This window comes from Macaca fascicularis, chromosome 7 (assembly GCF_037993035.2).
Source record: "Macaca fascicularis isolate 582-1 chromosome 7, T2T-MFA8v1.1".
Taxonomy (NCBI): Eukaryota; Metazoa; Chordata; class Mammalia; order Primates; family Cercopithecidae; genus Macaca; species Macaca fascicularis.
The window spans coordinates 1,064,782-1,087,490 of NC_088381.1; the positions used below are offsets into that span (position 1 = coordinate 1,064,782).

Consider the following 22,709-nt stretch of genomic DNA (forward strand, 5'->3'; position numbering starts at 1 on the left):
CCAAAGAGTTTCATTCAAACTTCTCCTTGGTGCCTTAAATGGACTGTGGTGTATCTTTGCCCACAATCTCTTTGCTGAGAAGTCTGTGAATCTGTACTCTCCCAGTTCTGTGACTCTATCTCCTGAATATGTGTGCATAGGGCCACCATGCAAAGCTGTGCTGAACTTTGCACTGTATTTTTTCTGTGTTATGTTACACTTAAAGGGCTGACCTTGCTCATACAGAATGATGCCAGACTCCCAGAGGCTCTGACTAGACATGGGTGAGGAGTCATAGTCTCCTTCCAAGTCTTCTGAAAAAATTGCCCATGAGAGCTGGCAGCTTCCCCACTCGTCTTCCTCATACCTGCCTTCTGTCCATGAGAAGCATGTTTGGCTGTGTTCTGTGTCGTTGCTTTTCGGGTGAACCTAGCTTTACCACTGCCTGCTAGTTTCCTTTTTCCTTCTGGAAAGGTAGCTTGGGTCAGTGAAGCTAGGATGAAAACAGGCCACAAACAAGAGTCCCTATCAGAGAGAGGGATAGAGAAAGAGAGGAGAAGAGAGAAGAGAGTACCTAGGGATACAGAAAGAGAAAGAGAGAAAGGAGGAGATAGGGATAGAGAAAGAGAAAGAGAGAAAGAAACAGACAGGTGAAACCTTGCTAGTCAGCCTTCTGGGCAGAGGGGGCTACAGGAGGGCTGGGCTCTGCTGGCTTGCTGTGGCTCCCCATGACTGCTGCTCCATGCAGAGTACCTCTGTAGAGAGGGCACCATGCCTGGCACAGTCCTCAGGCTGGGCTATGTTGCCTCCTGGTGGGAGGGAAGGGTTGGGGGATGGCATCGGGTGCTTGACATATCTTGGCCCTGCCCTCAGCAGCTGGGAGCCCATCCTGAGTCCCATTTGCTCCTTTTAAAATGGGGATAGTATTATGTACCTTCAGGGTTATCATGATAACAAAGGCGACAGCTTCAGCAAGAGCCTAACACAGAATGTACTCACTTAAATGACCATTAATACTCATCAAATAAAATCCTGGTAATAATATGGTGGGGAAAAGGCCTTTTCTCTACAGGATACTTCAGAGATACTGTCAAGTAATCGGGACAAAGACAGTGAAGGGCCCAAATAGAAGGCCTAATCCCGCTTCTGCTGTCTGCAGCCTGTCTCTTGCCCTGGGAGATACTTCCCATGAGGGGCCCCTCCTGGCCACTGCTGCACAGGCTGTTACGGAGGAGGCCTCATTGCTCCGCTTGGTTTTCCTACAGCTGATCTCCAATGTTACCGACCACTGGGGTCCTTCCCGTTTCAGGCCTCCGGACCTGGGTGTTGAGGTACCACCAGCTGCCTTCCTGCCCTCTGACTTCTGCTTGATTTATTTTGGTCCCACTCCCAGTCTGGCCCTCTTTTGATTTCTCTTGATCCCACTCCCAGGCTGGTCCCACTCCCAGCAGCTCTTCTACAGGGCTCTGCATGGCTGATGCCATCTGCCATCTGCCACCTGCCCTCTCTCCTGAGCCCTTGGCTCTCGACTTTGCTGCCTGCTCTGTGGTCTTCCTGACTGGTGCCTGGGAAAGAGCCTGCCTATGACTTGAGCAGAGCATCCCTTGGAGAGTCTGTGGATGTGAATTTGGTCATGCACAGGTTAAGGCAGTGAAAGCATTTTGCATTCCTTGTTATTGGCTCTGCATCATCTTGTCAAGCAGAACTGACTTCAGCAATGGCTGCATAAATGGTGCCTATGTGGCACAGGTCCTAAAAAAGGCTGAGGGCAAACCTCTTCCTCCACCCCTGGTGCCCCAATCACCACCTCCCCGGACTGTCGTTTGCACTAACCATTGTCTTTTTTTTGGCCTTTAAAAATGTAAATTCTCTTGAAAGTGTTCATATATTAGGTATTCAATATTTTCAACATTTTTACCTCTTTTTTTTGTCAATATGATGATATAAGCATTATAGGGCTGTTCAGTGTTTTGATTTAGAAAGAACTAAGGGGTCTAGGGATGAGGAAACTGTTGAAGAAGAGGGCAGAAGAGGCACAGGCGTGCGCAAGAAACTGTTTCCATCGCACAGTCTGGCATGAACCTGTCTTAATAATCGTGGTAGCAAGGATTCTTGGCGATGGTGGATCTGCCTCAGACGCATCAATTCTGGCTGCTTAAAACTTACTGTTCAAGGATTGTAAACATGGCTAATACCCAGGACTGGTGGAGATCGGGATTTGTTCCTGCCTGTAACTGAAACGTGGAGTAATGGGGATGGGCTCTCTTCCAGCGAGAGGACCATGGGCACCAGGAAACGTCTTGATCCGGTGACCTCACTTCTAGGAATCTATCCTCAGGAAAGAATTAAAGGCACACACAAAGACTTATCTATCAGGACTCACATAGTGTTTGCTATTTATCCAGGTAAAAAACCAGAAATCCCCTAAATTTCCGTCAACAGACAGATGGTCAGGCTTAATTTGATGATCCAAGTAATGGAATATGATGGCTGATATTAAAATCACGTTGTAGAAGAATAGCTAATATTTGATAAGCTGTGAAATGCTAATGAGATAGCTGAGCTGAACGATTAGAGGACAAAGCAATTTGCATATGTGAATATGTATATGTGTGAATGTGTGTCTTTGCACTCATATGTATGAATCTGACCTAAAAATATTCATTTATATGTAGGAAAAAAACATTGAAAGGAAATTCTCTAAATGTTAACATTGGATATCTCTGAATTATAGAATTATGTACAGGTGCAGTTGTTTTATGTGTTATCTTCTGTAATTTCCTTTAAAATAAGTATAAATGTATAGATACATACGGATTTTGTAAATGTATATACAGAGTTTGTTGAGACATGGGGGAAATCAGACAACGCGGAAATTAGTAAAACTAGACAGTGCCCAGTCTTAGAGTGAAGTCAGAAAAACGTCAATGCAATTTATCTTTTCGGAAGAGGAAAAGTCAGGAATAATATAGATCGCATCAATATTTTCTGCCTTATTGAAGTCAAAAGGAGAAAAAATTGGGCTTTCAGCTTTGTGGACTGCCATTTTTATTTTCAGCCTCTGGAAAATGTTTTTGGGCAATCCTGAATCTTCTCTACATGTGATCTGTGAGCTCTCTGGGTCACAGGCCAGGGATTCTATCAAGCAACAGGGCCCCAGGGCCTCCGTGGTGCTTCCCCTATTTGCAGAGAGGAATGGATTTGGAACATTGAAAATGGTATCTGGATGGTGGTAAGTTTAAATTGGAATGGCCCAAAGTCTCTTTAGGAAATTTCCTGGTGAAACTCATTTTACTTTTGGATTTTTAGAAATATAACTACATAAAAAATCTCAGAAATGATTACCTATATGCTTAACTACAATTATAAAATACTCTGTGTACACGAAGTGCATAAATGTAAATGTTAAACAGTAACAAAAATCAGCCAGATATGGCCACCACAGAGAAGATAAAATGGACTTTGGATTTTTCCCCATTTCTAATTTTCCTTCTTAGTGGCAAGAAGGTAAATCCTCCACACTGTGCGACGTGCTGCTGCTGTGGGCTCTTTTGAGACCCTGTGGGTCATGCTTCACTGCACGATGTGCTGCTGCTGCGGGCTCTTTTGAGACCCCATGGGTCACGCTTTCCAAGGAACAATAGTGCCTCCACCCTCCTGAGCACTGTCCTCTCTTCAGAGGGTCAATATTGAGTCTATAAACATTATTGATATAATGATTTAGGAGACTTGTTTAAAAAGCCAATCTCATGCAAATAAGCTATGATTGCTAGGTTTTAACCCGTTCATTATTAAGTATGTATGTGTTTTTGTGACAGGATCTTGGTCTATTGCCTAGGCTGGAGTGCAGTAGCACAATCCCAGCTCATTGCAGGTTTGACCTCTCAGGCTCAAGCAATCAACCCTTCACCAGCCTTCCCAGTAGCTGGGACTACAGGTGTGCACCAGCACACCTGGCTAATTTTTGAATTTTTTTAAAGACAGGGTTTTGCCATGTTGCTCAGGCTTGTCGTGAACTCCTAGGCTCAGGCAATCCACCCGCCTTGACCTCCCAAAGTGCTGAGATTACATGTGTGAGCCACTGTGCCCAGCTTATTATTGAGTATTTATTAAGAACTTACTTTGACCTGGGTGCCACTTACAGTACCAAATAAAACAAGATGAAAACATGGCAGTCATTCTTAAAGAGCTCACAGTCTAGTGAACCTCAGTGAACCAATATCCACAATCTATCTTTATGTTTTCCATTTACATCTCCTTAGTTAATATAAGAAAACCAAGGGTTTTTGTTTCTTTTTTAAAGTGAGAGGGTCTCCTCCAGGCTGGAGTGCAGTGGCTCCATCATAGCTCACTGCACCGTTGAACTCCTGGGCTCAAGTGATTCTCCCGCCTCAGTCTTCCAAGAAGCTAGGACTACAAGTGTGCACCACTACGCCCAGATAATTTTTTATTATTTTTACTTTCCATAGAGATAGGATCTTGCTATGTTGCCCAGGCTGGTCTTGAACTCATGGCCTCAATCGATCCTCCCACCTTGCTGGGATTACAGGTTTGAACCACCATGCTTGGCCTTGTTTTCTTTTAATCTACATTGCATGACTGAGAAAATGGAAGCTCAGGGTTGTTAAATAATATGAGGAAGGTCACCATCTCCGTAACACTCAGCTCTCCTAGACCACCCCAGGGAGTATCAGAAAACATCTGGTTGTTTGGTCCACTCACTATGACATTTTCTAAATGTACCTAGGGGGTTACAGTTACAGATTTATAGTTATGGGAAACAGGGTTGGGAGGATCTCAACTGTAAGCCAGTTTGAGCAGCTAAAAGTATGCTAATTATTAAATCTCTTGGGCAGAGAGATTCTTCCAAATCTCTCTACCTTCATTTGTCAAAGTTAAAGCACCTACTTTATAATTCTCTCTCCTGCCATGCTGACCTCTACTGGCCATTAAGCCTCTGAGGTGAGTCCTCAGTCACCTGTGTTCTCCATGGGAAGTGGCCCAGTGCTGCCCAGAGATGATGCCCAGCGGATACTCACTGGCCCCAGACAGACTCCTTTTCTGACTTCCCAGAGACATGGTGCTGGTGTTAGATACAACTCAGGGGCCCATGTTTTACTCATCCACAGGAGTCTTATTGTCTATCTCACAGGTGAATGCTTGAATGAGAAAGAAGCAAAAATATTTTTCTTAAAATTTCTTCCATTGTGCATTTATGATCGGAAAGAATTACTGTTATTTGCCCGGGTAAATGTTTCATAGCATCTACAGCATCTCTACCTGGCCTGGGATCCTGTAAGAAAGGCAATGTATCAGCATATAAAATGACATATTCTCAGTGATCAGGAACGAAAATTGTTCCTGCAACTTCTCATGGAAAGCTGGTTGTCTTTTAACATCAAGTGTCCTTTAATGAGGGTGACCATACATGCCGGTGGACTTAGTTGTGGCTGTGCAGTTACTCCCTGTTCAACAAGCTCCTGATTTGAATGATACATTTATGGTGGTCCTTCCATATGGCAGGCAGGCCAGTGTGGTGGAGGACCACCCTGCCCAGTGCGAACCTTTGCTTTGCTTCAGTTGTGGCTGCTGTCCTTGGAGAGCTTCCTCCTTGCCATTCTGGTTGTTGTCTCATTCCCACCCCTTGGTCCTGACTTCTGCTGATTGGTCTTCCAGTGGCAGCCATTAGTATATTTTAAAAGTGAATTTCTTGTTATTTTAGCAAATAGAATTTTCTGCCTACAAAAGGGCCAACGAGGCTCTGAATCTTTTTTTTTTTTTTTTGACAAGGAGTCTCGCTCTGTCGCCCAGGCTGGAGTGCAGTGGTGTGATCTCGGCTCACTGCAACCTCCGCCTCCTGGGTTCAAGCAATTCTCTGCCTCCGCCTCCAGAGTAGCTGGTATTACAGGTGCCCACCACTACACCTGGCTAATTTTTTTTTTTTTGTATTTTTAGTAGAGGCGGGGTTTCACCACATTGGCCAGGCTGGTCTTGAACTCCTGACCTTGTGATTCACCCACCTCAGTTTCACAAAGTGCTGGGATTACAGGCGTGAGCCACTGTGTCCCGTCCTCTGAATGTTTTTCTTGAGGAGCAGCTCTGCATGAAATAGCAAAGGTGGCCTGAATCTCCTGCTAATGCAAAAGCGAGCCTAAAAGTGTCATCCCGTAGTATTTGGTCTCCTGTGCGAGTGTCTGCTGTGCATTTTCAACTGAGTTGGGGAGGAGAGGTATTTCTTATGTTGTCTTCTAAAACTTCAGCCTTTTACAATTCAGACAGACCCTTAGGCAAATTTCCTTGTAAGATTTATCACTGAATCTTGGGCACATTCTTGAATCTAGCGCCCAAGTGCTGGGAACACATTCGTTATTTCTGTGTTGGTGATTCTGTTTCCTTCCTTGTCTCTTTCAGGTCTCACTCTCCTCTGCCCCAGGTGTCCAGCTCCAGGTCTAAAGATTCCTGCTTTACAGAAAACACTCCTTTGCTGAGGAATTCCTTACAAGAGAAAGGGTGAGATATTTCCCCCGTCATATGAAAGTAAGAGTTTCCGAGCATTGCACTTGGCACGTATGCTGGAGAAATTCTTGAGATATGAATTTTTACTGGACATGTTTAACCTCTGCCAGATCCTTGACAATTTGTTGTAGTAGATGTTCATGATTCGGGTGGTTATATTCTGTGGCTATTAATTTCCAGATGGCCTTGAGCATAACCCTGCAGCAATTGCACAGCACACACACACACTCACGCATGCACAAAGCTCTGACGCATTGTCTTACCAGGCTGGGGTTTGTCAGCTAGGGGTGAGGTCGGCATTGTCTGGAGACATTTTTGGTTGTCACACTGAGGGCTGAGATGCTTCTGGCATTTAAGGGTAGAGGCCAGGGATGCTGCCAAACATTCTGCAATGCACAGGACAGCCCCCACCACAAAGAACTATCCAGCACAAATGTCAGTAGTGACGAAGTTGAGAAATCCTGTATATGTGTTTCACAAGAAAACCTAATTTCCTGCAAACTTACAGGTCCTTTTTGGACACAAATCAGGGTGGTTCTGGAATTGCCTGAGCAGAGCTGACCTGGAGGGTAAGTTACAGATGCTTCCTTCTGGGATGAAGGGCCTTGGGCCAGGCCTGCATCTTCTTTTCTTTCTGCAAACAAACTGCCAGAAGCCTGAGCCACCTGCTCCATGTTTCCGGGCTCCTTGCACATCACAAACTTGGTGACATTGTCACTGTCAATCTGAAATAATAAAAACTATCAGAACCCAGTTTAAAATTATTTATTCAAGCACAAAGCTGGGGATAGCCATTTGGGAAACATAGGATCCAAAAGAATGGGATCAGTGCTCCAAAACTGAAAAGTTAAGGTCTTATTCATATCCATATAGGCAGAAAACAAAGAAATGGAGAAGGACTACGTTTCCCATACATGGCTGGTTTATGAGTTACAGCAATTTGATTAGTTACAGCTTTGCTCCCCCTCCAATTTCAAAGAGTATATTTGACGTTCCATGTTAGACAATGGGATAGTCATGAGGTCTTTGTGTGAGAGAAGAAAGAAGGAAGTTAGATAATCTATCAATGAAGATCAACAGTGAAGAGGGAAGGGGTCTTCTCTGATGCCCGTTCGTCTTTTACAAGACTTTACAAAACAATGTAGGTAAGGAAAAAGGCAAACCTAGAATCAGAGAAAAGAAGGCCACAGCTGCCTCTTATGTGACTCATCCCATAATCACATTCTTTTAAGACTCAAAATAATTAAAAGTTTCAACAGCTTTGATTGTGAATCACCTATTTGCACATCAGGGATTCTCCTTTCCCTGCCCACTGCTGGTGTGTACCTGCATCGACAGGCGCCCACTGCTGGTGTGTACCTGCATCGACAGGCGCCCACTGCTGGTGTGTACCTGCATCGACAGGCGCCCACTGCTGGTGTGTACCTGCATCGACAGGCGCCCACTGCTGGTGTGTACCTGCATCGACAGGCGCCCACTGCTGGTGTGTACCTGCATCGACAGGCGCCCACTGCTGGTGTGTACCTGCATTGACAGGCAGGCTGTTGTGTCTCCTTCACTCACTTCTGAGGTTCCAAGGAGCTGCCTCCTCTCTCCCCAGCCCAGTCTGCAGCCAGGGCAGGGGGCCAGGCTTCACACTTTAGGTGGGGCTTGCACGCCATGTGCATGCCTGTCCTCAGCCTCCAAATACTCCTGCTCACAGGATTTGGATGGGATGCAGGCATCTGGATTTATTACTTCTCAGTGCAGGGATGATTTGTTCACAGGAAGCCCTTGACTAGACGAAACTCCTTCCCTCTCTGTCTCTCCAGGGCAGTCAGTCCTACTCCTGTCAAGGGCATTCAGATGTCACTGCCTTTGAGAGCTCTTAGTTGTTTCTGCCGCACCCACCAAGAGTCAGTGCTTCTCCTGTGCTCTCAAACACTGCATTCATGCCCTTACTTCCAGACTGGCCTGTGTGCTATCTGTGGTTATGTCAGCCAGCCTGTGCCCTCTTCATCGTGCATCCTGGCACCTAGCACAGTCCCTGCCACCAGCCCCTCAGTGACTGGATGGGTAAGGAGTGTAAGCTGAGGCATTTCCACTGACCTAGCTGCTTCAAGCGTCTGTACTGGGGGATAACTTAATTATGCTCCGTTGCTCCTAATTAATAACTTAAGACAAAGACTTCACACACCTATTCCCTTAATGCTTTCTGTTGAATTACTTGGTAAATTGTGAAGGCCTGCAACATTTTAGAATTTGCAGTTCATTGGAAAACCATTAATGCGTAAGCATTTTTCCTGGCATGCGGAGCACGAGCTGGGCCTCATGTCACAAAAACCATTTCAAGGGAGTAGAACATGGGTCAGCTTTGCTTACAAAATGTATTCCTTTTCTCTTTTTGCATGAAGCTAATTAAGGTATTGGTGGTACGAATGTCTTTTTCATACTTTACTTTTATCAACTTTATTTTGTTTCAGTTTTAATCTGATCAAATGGCTTATTAGGATAATATCCATTGATTTACATATTTTCAGAAGTATTCTTTTAAGGGTGTTGAGAGCAGGAATATGTGGTACAAAGGTCAGAGCATGCCCTGTCTCTGCACTGACAACTCTTCACAGATGGTTATTTAAATTTAAATTAATTAACATTAAACATTCACTTCTTCAGTTGCACTAGCCACACTTCAAGTGACCAATAGCACATGTGGCTGCCATACTGGACAGGGATTCGAACATTTGTATCACCACAGAAAGTTCTATTGCACAGCACTGCTCTAGAAGGCAATGACATTAACTTGCTTTCCTCTTTCTTCTTAGAAGAAAAGTTTTTTTTGGTTCCAATTTTGTTTTTTTCAGCAGTTGGTGTGATATTACTTCTCACACACCTGAGCATTTTCCAATCACAAAATTGATCAGATTATCGACTATTTTCAAAGTCGTGTGTTATCTTGTTACACATTGGTTATACACAGCCTAATTGGCGTCTCTGGGCTGCTTCTTCTGAATATTTTTCCTTGTGAACCACTTTTAAAGCAGTCGTAAGTGTTCAGGAGTATCACAATGCCCCATTGAGCTGGCTCTATTCCAGTCTATCACAGATCACATCTGTTAACGTCAGTATTGTGATCCCAAGAATATTCTATGTGATACATGAAAATTCTGGCTTTTGGTACAACCTTTTAAGAGTCAAGTGCATCTAAACTGAAGGAATCGATCAGAAGGTCAGGGATTCAACCAAAAGTAAATGGAGGCTCTGTACAGTGGCTCATGACTATACATCCCAGCACTTTGGGAGGCCAAGGCAGTCAGATCAGTTGAGGTCAGGAGTTTGAGACTAGCCTGGCCAACATGATGAAACCCCATCTATACTAAAAATACAAAAATTAGCCAGGTGTGGTGGCGTGTGCCTGTAATCCTAGCTACTGGGGAGGCTGAAGCAGGAGAATCGCTTGAACCTGGGAGGCAGAGGTTGCAGTGAGCTGAAATTGTACCACTGCACTCCAGCCTGGGTGACAGAGCAAGACTCTGTCTCAAGAAAAACAAAACAAAACAACAACAAAAATTCCAAAAGTAAATGGATGTGTTTTCAAGTAATTCTGAGAAAAGTTTATGATTCCCATTGAGTCATCTAGATATAGGCCCCATTCTTGGCCTGTCTAGTTAGATACTAATGTTCCCTCTTCCTGCTCGTGCTTCTGTGGATGTTGTGTGGGAAGCCAGGTAGGCCACCTTCCCTACAGCTCCACTGCAGAAAGATCTACACAGAGGAGGAAAAACTGACACCCCTCACCCTGGACAAGTCTCACACGTCTAGGTATTGACTACTGCAGTGCGTGCAGTGAAAAAGCAAACGCTGAAATCAGTGGGAACTGGTCTCAGCCAGAAACAGCTTTCTCGGAAAGTCCCAAACTCAGAAAAAGCTGGTTTCTTGAAGGCCCACAATTCATTTTGAAGACTTTAGTGACTCCAGGAAATTTCCTTTGACCTAAGTGTTCTGTGAGGTCACAAAAAAACCATTCCCACCAGTATGTGAGCGGGCCACTGTCTGTGGTCCTTTGAAAGACCAGGGTTGATTCGGCGCCATTTCACACAGTCAGGACTCAGAGGAAAGCTTCCTTTGCAGCCATTACTATTTCAGGAGAAATAACCACACCTCTCTTGCTTTCCAGGTCACGGTGCATACCTGTTTACCATCCAGAGTTCATCACTGCTGACGAGTCTTGGGAAGACGGCTCTGCTGATTGGGAGCGAAGGTACCTGCTGAGCAGGGAGGTGTCTGGTCTGTCTGCCTCTGCCTCCTCGGAGAAGGGGGACCTTCTGGACAGCCCGCACGTCCGGCTCCGTCTTTCCAAGCTGAGGTAGGCAGACGTGGGGTGCCCACCCTGGCAGCAGCGGCGGCCGCACATCGCGTCCTGCGTGCCCCCTCCGTCTTTCAAACCAGCAGGGTGAAGAAGAGGATGAGTTTTGTCCATCTGGCCAGGCTGTACTTTTCCTTCAAGGTGACTTATTTTCACCCGGGCCTAGGGAGACATTTAAGGCAGCCTGCAAATCATGCAGCGCCTGAGAGGACAACCCTAAATGATTGACACAGTACACTCCTCTCCTTCCTGCTCGTGGGGTTGGGGTCTTCACGGCCTTTAGGTTTGCAAATAGGATCTGTTTGCTTCAGGGGTCCCATGGCGTTTTGGAAGTTGATACACCTTTGCAGTTACTGAGGAAGGAGTGGGTCTGGCTCAGCGCACAGCCTGAGGGGTGCGGTTCCCTCCTGTGCTGTGGGCCCCAGAAACCCTTTTAAGGCTGGAAACATTTTAGAACTTACGATCCGTTGGAAAACCATTAATGTGTAAGCCTTTGTCTTGGGTACACGGAGCACAGAACCATGCTGGGGGAAGCGGAGCTGCAGCGAGAAAGTGGACGGTGCGCATGCATATGGGAGGAATGGGGGGGCGGGGATGCGCATGCGCAGGGCGACGGCGGGCGCGGGAATGGGTTACTCGTGCGGGTGCAGGCCTGGGGCGCGCATGCGCGGGAGGCCCAGGGTGCGCGCGGGCCGGAGCGCTCTCACGTTGCCAGCTTGTTTATCTGCTGGGTTTCCTCCCATGCGCCAGTTCATTTGAAAGGGTTCTTTTGAGAGGGACATGTTTGAAAGCAGCATTTCCGGGACAGAACGAGGTTTGGAAGCCAGGACCTGTGGGCTTTCATTCTGGATCCGCCCTGACGTCGCTGAGCGCCCGTGGCAGGGCCTGGCCTGGTCGCGCAACTGTGCCCTGTCGCGCTTGCGCTCCTGGCTCTGTGGCATCTCGCGGGCCTTCACTAAGATAGTAAGTGCGAAAGCCCTAGATAAGTGAAAAAACACTACTCAGTCGTCAAGTGTTAGCGTCTGTGCATGGGGACCCGTCTTCTCTGAAGATGCTCGCGGTTGGTTGGAAGTGTGCCCGCCTGCACGCTCCAAGTGCACCTCCCGGGGTGCGGAGAGGCCCGCCTCAGACTCCCCGCGGTACGTGGGGGAGCCGCTGTCCTATGCATCTTCCCAGCAATCCTGGGAGGTTCACGGGGGGTGCCTCGAGGACGGTAAGGCTTTTGCCCAAGGCCACACTGAGCCAAGCCAAGGGGCAGGGATTCGATCCCAGATCCCTCGCTCCGCTGCTTGACATGGAGCTGTCTCTTTCCACTGTGACTCCCACCCGCATGTAGCTGCTTCCTGATGAGACGGGGTCTCAGCCCCCCGTGGGTGCAGTATACATTTGGCCGGTGAATCCGCTATGAGATTATGTGAGTTGGGTGAAATTGTGTGAGTGCAGTTCTGGCGCCGTGGGTCAACAAGATGGCACACCCTGACACTGTTCAGCCTTTTCCCAGCTGAATGGTGACCACTCCCACTCCCGAGGAGGCCGTGTCCTCAGCTGTCCCACAACGAGGAAAAATAGAATCAAGTACATTTGAGACTTCTGCATTCAGTGCTTGTTTTATCTTCTCTGATTCATGGAGTATTTGCCTTTGAGCTTGCCACTGAACTAAAAGACGTTAGCGCCATTCTTTATAACATGTCTAAAAAGTACCATGCGTGATCAGTGAAGAATCTTGTAAAAAACCTTTTATTTTGGGTTGTCAGCGCTGCTGCAGATGTCAGTTATGTAGAAAGAAATTTGTATTTAGAATAGCTCAATTAATGCTTCATGCTTTAAAAAGAAATGTCATTTTGATTCCTATTTAAGTAGGAGCTGTTGAATCATAATTGGGAAGCGTGAACTGATTATTCATCAAATTCATTAAATCTAAGAGAATGCAAAACAAGATTTTACCATTTTCAAAGGATCAGAAAGAAGGTTTTCAAAGACAGATGAAACTTAACTGAGGAGAGTATTAAAAAGATGTTCCAACATGGAGTTTCTTAACTTCATTCTACACACATACATCAAGCATGGGCTATGTACCAGCATCCTTCCCTGTGTGGGGACAAAGCAGAAACGCTCTAGTGCCTGCCCTCACGGAACAGCTGGTGGGAGAGCACAACCTGACTGGGCGGTGATGGTGCCGTTGGGCGATGGGGTCTGGCTGCTGAGTGAACAGAGATGGGCATGACGGGAGGACTGCAGTCAGGGAGCATCCTGGCAGGGCAAAGGCCCTGTGGTCCTGTCTGGGTGCAGCAAGGATGTTGGTGGAACAGAAGGGCAGCAGAGTGCAGGCCAGGCTCTGGTTCATGTAGGGCCTGGGGGTCATGGTTAAGAAATGGTTAATGCTGAGGGGGCCGGAATGGCTTTAGAGGTTCTTGGTAGGGGCCGAGTGTGTGGCTTGATGGTTAATTAAGTTACTGCCTAAGGAATTCTTAAGAGACTCTGCTGGTACAACCAGTAACAGCATAACAATTTCTTTCTTAAGCTATTAGTTTTTGTATTTGATGATCAATCTGTATTCCTACCTTTCAGAAAACTTAGGGGAAAATAATTGATAAATATGAATCAGAAGGACAAGGTAAGGCATTCAGTTTACTTTTTTCCAGGAAATGGGAGGCTTTAAACCGCTATCAAAGAGTCTCAAATCTTGAACTTTAGTTTCCCGAACAACAAGCTATGTGCAAACACTTTGGTGAACTTTGTTCTCCTCTGGAACCTCCACCATGTTCCTTTGGATGGGGCTGTAGGTTCACTGGTCACTGATATGAGGGTGTTCTCCCTCATATCACGTTTGGAAAGAATTCAAAACACACGCTGTGAGATGGAAGTTACTCAAGGCTGCAGAAAGGTGTCTGAGTCTGGGCAACAGGACTGCTGCCCTTGCCACTAAGGTCCTACCTTTTCTCTTGCAGGCGCTGTGTGCAGTGGCTGAAAGTCACGGGCCTGTTTGTCTTTGTGGTGCTGTGCTCTGTGAGTACCGTGGCTGCCCCAGCACTGCTGTTGGGTCCGTGGAAGCCCTGTGTGCCTTTGGCTGTATAGCAGGGGGAACCTGAGATGTGGGGCTTAGTGCCTGGCCCTCTTCACCTGATTATCTGACTTTCTTTGGAGGAGATGCGAGGGTTGTGGGGCAGCGGGCTGAGGGGGTCGAGGGCCGCAGCTGTGCCCTCTGCTGTGGTCCCAGTCACACAGCAGAAGCCGGGCAGCATGGTGTTGCCATGTGGAAGGCCGGGTAGCTGGCTGTGGGGCTCGCTTCCCTCCTCGAGTGGTTTCCTACTTCCCTGTTCAGCCCCAGACAGTAGCACTGTTCGTGTGTGTTGGGACACATCTGGAGATCGTGGATAGCCCAGAGTGTCTCAGTGCTCCTTTGAGATTGTGCGCTGGGCCTCTGTCCAGCGGTGTGTGTTGAAGCTCTGAAGTTTGCCCCCTCTGGGGAGGTGTCTCTGATTTTATTTGCCCAGACATCTCCATCCTTTCAAATACATGAATATTCACAACAGACACATTCTGGAGCCAAACCAACGTCAGATGCCCTCGTAGGGAACAGGGTGTGGGAACGAGGGGAGGGCGAGGGCTGCTTTGGTGAGCCCATGGCAGTGGGCGGTGCTGTTCTTCACTGGAGGGGTCCCAGCAGATGGACCCACCAGGGGAAAGGCACAGGAGCCCGAGCAGGGAGCCAGGGCCGCAGGGACACCTCTGTGCCCTCTGAGGTGACAGCCATGAGTCCCACTGCCAGCCTTGGTGTGCTCTGTGGCCTGGTGTAGCCTGAGTCAGGGTCACATAGTGGCACTCAAAATACATTTGCCCAATGAGTGGGTGTGTGGCCCCTGTCTCTGGTTGCATGTCTGTGTGTGTGCAGGTGGATGTGTGGTCCCCTGTCTCTGGTTGCGTGTCTGTGTGTGTGCAGGTGGGTTTGTGGTCTCCTGTCTCTGGTTGCGTGTCTGTGTGTGTGCAGGTGGGTGTGTGGTCCCCTGTCTCTGGTTGTGTGTCTGTGTGTGTGCAGGTGGGTTTGTAGTCTCCTGTCTCTGGTTGTGTGTGTGTGTGCAGGTGGGTGTGTGGTCCCCTGTCTCTGGTTGTGTGTGTGTGTGTGTGTGTGTGCAGGTGGGTGTGTGGTCCCCTGTCTCTGGTTGTGTGTGTGTGTGTGTGTGTGTGTGTGCAGGTGGGTGTGTGGTCCCCTGTCTCTGGTTGTGTGTCTGTGTGAGTGCAGGTGGGTGTGTGGTCCCATCTCTGGTTGTGTGAGTGTGTGTGGGTGTGTGGTCCCCTGTCTCTGGTTGTGTGTCTGTGTGTGTACAGGTGGGTGTGTGGTCTACTGTCTGGTTGTGTGTCTGTGTGTGTCCAGGTGGGTATGTGGCCCCCGTCTCTGGTTGTGTGTCTGTGTGAGTGCAGGTGGGTGTGTGGTCTGCTGTCTCTCGTTGTGTGTCTGTGTGTGCAGGTGGGTGTGTGGTCTCCTGTCTGTGACTGTGTGTCATGTCTGCGTGTGGTTGTGTGATGCCTGTGCCTGCTCTGTGTTTGTTTGTGTGCACCAGTGTGAGCTGTGTAGGTTGTGTGTGGTCCCCTGTGCCTGCTGCGTGTCTCTGTGTGTGCACCTGTGTGAGCTGTGTAGGTTGTGGTCTGTGACCATGATAGGTTGTGCTTGTGCTTTGTGGAGTTGTTTTGGGTGAGTGTCACTTTTGAGTGTTGCTCTAAGATGGTGTGCATGGGCAGTTGTTGGGAGACCACAGTGGGTGGTAGGTGCTGCTGTGATGGGGGTGTGACTGTGGTGGTGGGCAAGGGTGGGTCTGAGCTGTGTTCCATGATGTGCTCTCCCATGCAGCCTGCCCTGGTGACAGGGCCCCCTGTGCATGATGTGTGTGGCTGTTGCTGGCTGTTTCATGACCTGCACGCGTGACATGTGTGTTGTGGCTCTGTGTGCGTGCAGGAATGTCTGTGGCCCTGGGTCAGCTCTCAGCTGCGACATGAGGACAGCAGGGTGGTGTATGAAGTCAGTGCTGATTGCGTTGAGCTGAGTACAGTCAACTTAATAACCAACCCGTGAGGGAGGAGATCTGTGACCCAGAGAAAGGAAACCTGTGCTAGAAAAGGAAAACCAATTACACTGAGCTCTGAAAGCTTCACGATTTGATATTTTTGGCTACCAATTTGCCTTGCCACTTCCTACTCACATGAATGTGTGGTTCTGAAGCCCCACTGCTCAGCAGGGCCTGGCAGGTGCTCTAAGATTTCAAAGGAACCAGGCTGGGTGGGCCAGGTCTCCCCTAGTCCCTAAGAGCTGACCTGAGCTGTGTCCAGTCTTAGCCTTCTTCTGTGAGATGGACTTTAGGTGATTTGTGGATATATCCAAAATGGAATTTGAGGAATGATTTGAATTTCTATAAGCTCATGTTATCATCAGTTTAATTTACTTTTTGATGGTGTATAAGGTGCTTTGCAAATTTCACAAACACCTACTACCACAAACACATGCTCTAACCATTAGAGGGGTCATATTCCTTTATTCTCCAATGTGAGAAAACCACATTTGTACCTCTTTGATGATTTAATTTTATGGCCAGGCATTTAATCCTTAAAATTGGCAGTTATCAATAATCAGAGCCCATTGTAGCTGAACACTGTAATGAATCAGAATAATGAATCAGAATATTTTAATATTTAAGACAAAGCTATTCTGAGTAAGCTGCTTCGTTCTGGATACACACAGTAGCCCCATCATCACATCCGTTTTCGACTGTTTTCAGAATGATTTCTACCTTACTGCTCTCATACCACACCTCCGTCATTCAACGTTTCTGATTCTTACAGATTTTGTTCAGCCTGTATCCGGATCAAGGAAAGCTCTGGCAGCTGTTGGCCTTGTCGCCGCTGGAGAACTACTGTATCCAAAATCCACTCTGAGATGGCCGGCCGCCTGGCTGAGATCTGAAATGCAAGGAGACACTCACGGACGGTTGTGACTGCTGCTGAAGGCCACGGCACAGGCCATTACCATTCCCACCCACCTGAATGTTGTTTCTCCAGATGTTTGATGAGAGATGGGGTCTCAGGACAGAGGGGCGGGGAGCTCCAGGGAGACAGTGGTGGGGTTGGTGGTGGAGCTCTCCGAGCGAGGAAGGGGGAGAGCAGGGCACATTCCAGCCAGGACCTGGCTTTCCCTAGCTCCCGGATACTCCTTTCCCCCCCATCTCTTGTGCGTTCAGCGTGACCCATCTTCCAGTTCATGCCATCCTGGCTGTGTCACCCGGCTCTGGTGACTACCGCAGCACCTCCTGCTGTGCTTGCTCTGGCCGTCTTGCGTGCCTCAGAATTTTTCATCAGAAGTCATACACATCCTGTAGGATAGTAGACACAGAGGCCAGTGGTGTTTAAGCTTGGAGATGAGCATGCCTTGACTTCTGCAGGCATTAGTTGGAGGGTTCATGTAAATCTAGCAAGAATTCGGCTGTGTTGAGGTTTGCGGTTGCTGTGGCAACCTCCGGTGCCCTGGACACTCAGAATTGCCGGGCGCCCTGCCAGCTGTCTGATAGACCTTGCTCTGTGCCCACCCCTGCCACTGGGGTAAGAGCTACTTTTTTCCCCTCCTGCCTTCTCGTAGCTGCAGGAATTCCCACTGCACCCTCCGGCTGCCAGATCTGATGCACTTCCCGAGCAAATGAGGGCCTTTGCTCCTTAGGGGAGATAGAGGCAGCGGGAGAGGGTGAAGCTTGGCATCACCGGGGGATGCTTTCCCGGGATCTTCCCCGGGCTTCCTGTCTTCCTGGGGAGCGTCCGCTGGGGTTCCTGGAGGAAGAGCCTGCGAGAAGATGTGAACACCTCCATCTGTGGCTCTCAGGGGCTGCCACGCTCATGTGAGCCCACACTCGACCTTGAGCAATGTGTACATTTTCTGGTTGAATCCTGCCCGATTCCGAAGTGTGGGGCTGGCACCTGTCCCAGGGAAGCCGCGCCTCTCCCTACAGTCACCTGTTTTCCTCTAGATTTCAGGCGAGTTGTTTCTGCTGCAGCCTCCTTCTGGGATCAGGAGTGGGCGGTTAACTGATGTCCGCCCAGCCTTTTCTGGGTGAAAGGGTGGGAGCGCTGTTTCCCAGCTCTCCCGCGGGGGTCCAGAGCCTCTTTTGGAATGAATGTGGTCAGTAAGGTGTCTGTGCATGAAGGTCCCTGAAGACCCCGGTGCTGCTAGGGTGGCGGGCTTCCGGGGAGGGTCCTGGAGAGGTGGGACCCTCCGATGGGGTGCTCTGATCAGGCCAAATATTTTTGATGATGATTATTTAAAAAAAGGAATTAATTTAGTTAGCTAAATGGCAAGATGTTTTTTTCTTTAGCCTACTTACTTGATAGCCTCAGTGAACTGAAATTTTAGGAAACTGGCTTGCTTTCCTTGCAGTTGCTGTCATCGGTTGCGTAGCCTTGGTTTCTGTCATCCTTCTGGCAGTCTCACTGCATCTTCCCAGGGCACCCTCTCCTCAGCCAGCGACCTGCCCAGCAGCCTTCCAGAAAGGCCTGGCGCTGGAGGCTTTCTGGTGGGTGGGGGGGCACTGGTCATGGTTTGTGCTTCCCTCTGCTCCGTGGACAGAGGCACCCACAGTTTTAGAAGCTCCCACTTCCATTGGGGTCAGGGCGGTGCTGATGTCAGCTGAGCGCGTGTGCATGTGTTTGTATTTTCTTCATCACTTTAAAACTGTGCCTGAGCCTTAAAGTATCTCCGTGTGAGAGAACCAATGAGCTGTGTGATGCTGACAGACTTTGTTTCTCATTCTTGGGCCTCGACCTCTGCATCGCTTCCCTAGGATGAAGAAAGGCAAGACGTGCCCCGTGTTCCTGGACCCTTCATGAAGTTCCCAGGACACGCCGCCCTCCTGGGCACGACTTCCCGCAGGGGGCAGGGGAGATAGAGCAGCCAGCTGCCAGGCTGACCCAAGAACCTGAAGGGGGAGGCGGGATCCTGTCCGGAAACCGTCCTCAGTGGGACTCAGGCAGGAGGGGGAGATTTCGGGGGACACTGGCACTGAACCTGATCAGTCAGTGGAGATCACAAGGCCAGCACGACAGCTTAGGGCACCAAGATGGTACGATAGCCTCAGCCCTCTGTTCATCCCACCCGGGACCCAGGGTGCCCCCTTTATTCTAAGGCATTTTGCCGAGTTCCTTCTCAAGCAGCCTGAGTGCCCCAGGCCCACGCGGGACCCTGCGGCCTGAGTGCATCCCCGCAGGGGACAGGCCAGCTTGCCTTTCTTGGCAGGGGTGGGGATGGGTGGGGGCAGGGAGTTCTCGCCTGCTCCCTGCGTGGCCTTGGAATTTGGACGAAGAGGGAGAGAGCCTGGGAGAGCTGAAGGCCGCAGGGGGGACGATGGGTCACCAGCCACGATGGGGGTGATCTGAGCCTCCAGCAGGCTCCTTGGAAAAGGGCAGCGTTCCCAGCGTTCCCAGGGATTAACAGCGGTTTCTGGAAACTCACGGACCCTCTCAAAAGACCCTGAGCTTTGTGAAGGCTGCAGGCCTGAGGTCTGCTTGGGGAGGAGGGGAAGCCAGCTGGACCCCGCCCCCGACAAGGTGATTCTCAGAGAAAGGGCGCGCAGTGTAGACGTGAGGTAGGAGGGGCCTCGGGCTGGTTGGAAAGGCCCAGAACAACATCCTCAGGGCTGTCGTCTGAGCAGGGAGCTCTGAGGCCTCCTCCCGGCCCTCTGGCCTGTCCTCTGGAGGAGCCTGGGTGAGGGACACCGGGGGTGGCTGCTGTGAGGGGAGAGCTTCTGGAGAAAGCACCAATCTCCTTTAGCTGGTGAATGGCACAGCCACCTTTCTTTCGGAACCTCAGTGTCTCCCGCAGCACAGTTGGGCTGTGTGGGTTCCGTAGTTGCAGGGTCTATTTTAGAAGCCTGTAATTGCAGCACCTGAAGTGCTTTGTCCCTGAATGGTTATCTGCGGGAGGCCTGTCAGAGGCTCCCAGGGCAACGGGCAAATGAACAGAAGCCAGCAAACTTCCACAAGCAGGTCAGTTATGGGCGCCCTCCCTTCCTTCCACTCTCCCTTCTTTTCCTCCCTCCCTTCCTACTCTTCTTTGCTGCCTCTTCTTTCTCCTCTCCCTTTCTCTCTCCTTCCCTTCTCCCCATTCTCCCCCTTCTCTCCCTCCTTCCCCCTCCCGTCTTTCCTTTTTCCCAGGTGATGCATTTTGTATCACACCCAGCGTGGCAGCCTGGGCTCTCAGAGGATGTGGAGGAGACTGTGATTCAGAGGGGAGGAGAAAACACCGTTTCCCTGCCCTCTTAGCGTCTCCAAGCAGGGCCCTGCAGAGTAGACACGAAGGACAGGTTAACAAGGAAAAGGCACACTCATGTGTTTCATATAAGTGTTGCCTGACAAGAAACAGCTGAGCTTGGGGTTCTGCTGCTAGGTTTGATGAAGAGTGGAGACTCGTGAAAGGCGTGATCGGACGAGAGCACATGAGCAAGCGCAGGAAACGGGCTGGGAGGGGCCCTGGCAAGGCCTGTCCGTTCAGGTCCCTCTTGGCCTCCCTCCATCTTTGCAGCTAAGGATGCACCCTTCCCCCGGTGTGGGGGGCGCCTCTCATACGAGGGTCACGACCTGCTTCAGGGGAGTTAGGTCTGGAATGAGGGCTGAGATGTGGGCAATGGGAAAGGCAGGAAGATTGTGTTGATGGCTGAGGGCATGGGGCACCTGGGGAAACGTGTTTCTTCGCACGCTGTCAGAGGAGGGTGTGCGTCTGGCGGGCGGTGGGAACATGGGGTTCCTCCTGCCTGCTTTACGGTTCTCCTTGACACTCCCCCAGCCGTGAACCTCAGCAGCCACGGGGACTCCACGCTGCTGCAGGTGGACCTGGCCGGGGCCCTCGTGGCCAGCGGGCCCAGTCGTTCTGGGAGGGAAGAGCGCCTCCTGGTGGAGCTGACCCAGGCCGACACTTCGGGCTCCAGGTGGCGGCGGCCACAGCAGGTTATGCTGGTAATTTATTTGAAAGGATTGTGAAATCTCATTTCATCTCATAATAAATTGTGTTTCCTCTTGAGTGGATTTGATGGGGAGCCACAGGCGAGGACACCATTCTTAGTCAGTTCATTGGCTCTTCTTATGTTTTGCTTTGTCTTTGAAATTCTCTGTTTACCATTTCTCCATTTATCAAATTCTTGCCATTTCAGTACAATCAGGCTTGCAAGTTCTTTATTCAAAACTGTTTTGCCGGGCCATTCAGGAAATATACATTTGAAATGAAAAAACTTTTTTTGGTGTTGTAAAAGTGCAGTTAAGTCTGGGCCTTACGTCATGGTTCAGAAGACAGTTCCACAGCACATTACTGTGTTCGTGGACACCTGCCTAAGTTCTGAGCTGCTGCATCTGTGTAGGCCTGTGCGCAGCCTTGTCTCTGAGCCTTGTCAAGCCTTCATTCACATCCTGCAAAGGCAGCCGGGGAGCGGTGTCTGTCATGGCAGCCCAGAGCCTAGACTCCAGAGGCAGGGCCCCTTCCATGCAAGCCTGGCCCCCGAGCCCTGGCCTGGGAGACTCCACTCTGCATTATCACTGTGACTTCTGTGTGGAAGTCAGCCCCGGCTTATGGATGTTCCGTTATAACCAGTAGCAGGAAACCCCGCCCATGCGCAGGCTGCATCACCTGCAGTGGAGCGTGTGAGGAATGAATGCACCCTCACCTTTCCTGCCTTGCAGAGCATGGTGCACAGAGCTGAGGTCTCGTTATGAACTAGCATGCAGTGTCCTAGACCATGGCTGACGCAACACCGATGTTCTGAACCGGCTGCCCTGGCCAGGGTCCTAGGATGTCAGCTTGGTTCCCCGTGTGAAGAGCAGAGCTCCTTGGCAAGGGGCTCCTTGGTGATGAGCGATGGCCTTTGCCCTCTGACCTGGGCCTTGCATGGAGAAGGGCAGGACCTCACCCAGCCTGCGGTCCTGCTGCCTCCCCAGCACTTGCATATTAATAACCCAGGTTAAATGATCTGTATGGCACCTCCCTGCTCTCTGGGGTGGCCCTTCCCAACGTGCTGACCCAAAATGCCCACGGGCAAATCCAGCCCCAGAAACATGGAAACACAGAGATCTTTACTAAAGGATTTTTCCCCCAGACACGCTCTTTGCAAACACTGAGGTACTTAAAAGAACTTCTCTCATGGATATGCTTCTTTGCTCTGACCAGTTTCAGAGATCCTGTTTTCAGTGTCCGTTGTGATTGGTGGGTGAGATTCGCATCTTCCCATGGAGGATCCCCCTCCCTCCCCAGGCTGCCTCCCTAGCTGATCACTGTCCTGTACCCCAGGGGCAAGAACATGCAAGGCAGGGAATGAAGCTTCACCCTGGGGCCCTTCCTTGCAGGGGCTCCTGTGCACAGGGGTGTGGGAGGTTTGCGGGGGGTGGGTTTGTTGCCTCCAGGTTGCAAGCAGTTGCAGAAGCAGTTCTCGGGACTCAGAGAGCTCAGAAGAGTCCTCCAAGTCTCTAGTAACTTGGAGTGATTCATTTTTTAAATTTAAAAAATTTTTATTAAAAAACTTTTAGAGTTGGGGATCTCACTCTGTTGCCCAGGCTGGAGTGCAGTGGTGTGATCACAGCTCACTGTAACTTTGAACTTCTGGGCTCACGGGATTCTCCTGCCTACGCCCCTAAGTGGCTGGGACCACAGGCACATGCCACCAGGCCTGGCTAATTTTTAAAATTTTTTTTGTGCAGACAGGGGTCTTGCTCTGTTGCCCAGGCTGATCTTGAACTCTTGGCTTCAAGTGATCTCCCACCTTGGCCTCCCAAAGTGGGATTACAGGCGTGAGCCACCGCGTCTGGGCGTGATTTGTTTTTCTTGTATTAAATCACTACTTCTATGCCTTTTGCACTT

The 22,709-nt window shown here is 49.6% G+C and overlaps 1 protein-coding gene across 28 annotated transcripts in view; it reads left to right on the forward strand.

Annotated features, from left to right (window-relative positions):
- OCA2 (OCA2 melanosomal transmembrane protein) overlaps window positions 1-22,709 on the forward strand; it is a 460,826-nt gene that overhangs the window by 59,667 nt on the left and 378,450 nt on the right. For 14 of the 28 annotated variants that reach the window (XM_065547634.1, XM_073995275.1, XM_065547635.2 and 11 more), the window contains 6 exons: window positions 3,038-3,211; window positions 6,391-6,489; window positions 10,652-10,840; window positions 13,789-13,846; window positions 16,673-16,745; window positions 20,652-20,821. In XM_065547634.1, the coding sequence (XP_065403706.1) occupies window positions 3,038-3,211; window positions 6,391-6,489; window positions 10,652-10,840; window positions 13,789-13,846; window positions 16,673-16,745; window positions 20,652-20,821 (763 nt within the window). Of the gene's footprint in view, window positions 1-3,037; window positions 3,212-6,390; window positions 6,490-10,651; window positions 10,841-13,788; window positions 13,847-16,672; window positions 16,746-19,478; window positions 19,856-20,651; window positions 20,822-22,709 lie in introns of those variants that run through there. The other 14 variants (XM_073995274.1, XM_073995264.1, XM_073995278.1 and 11 more) reach the window with 5 other exon arrangements.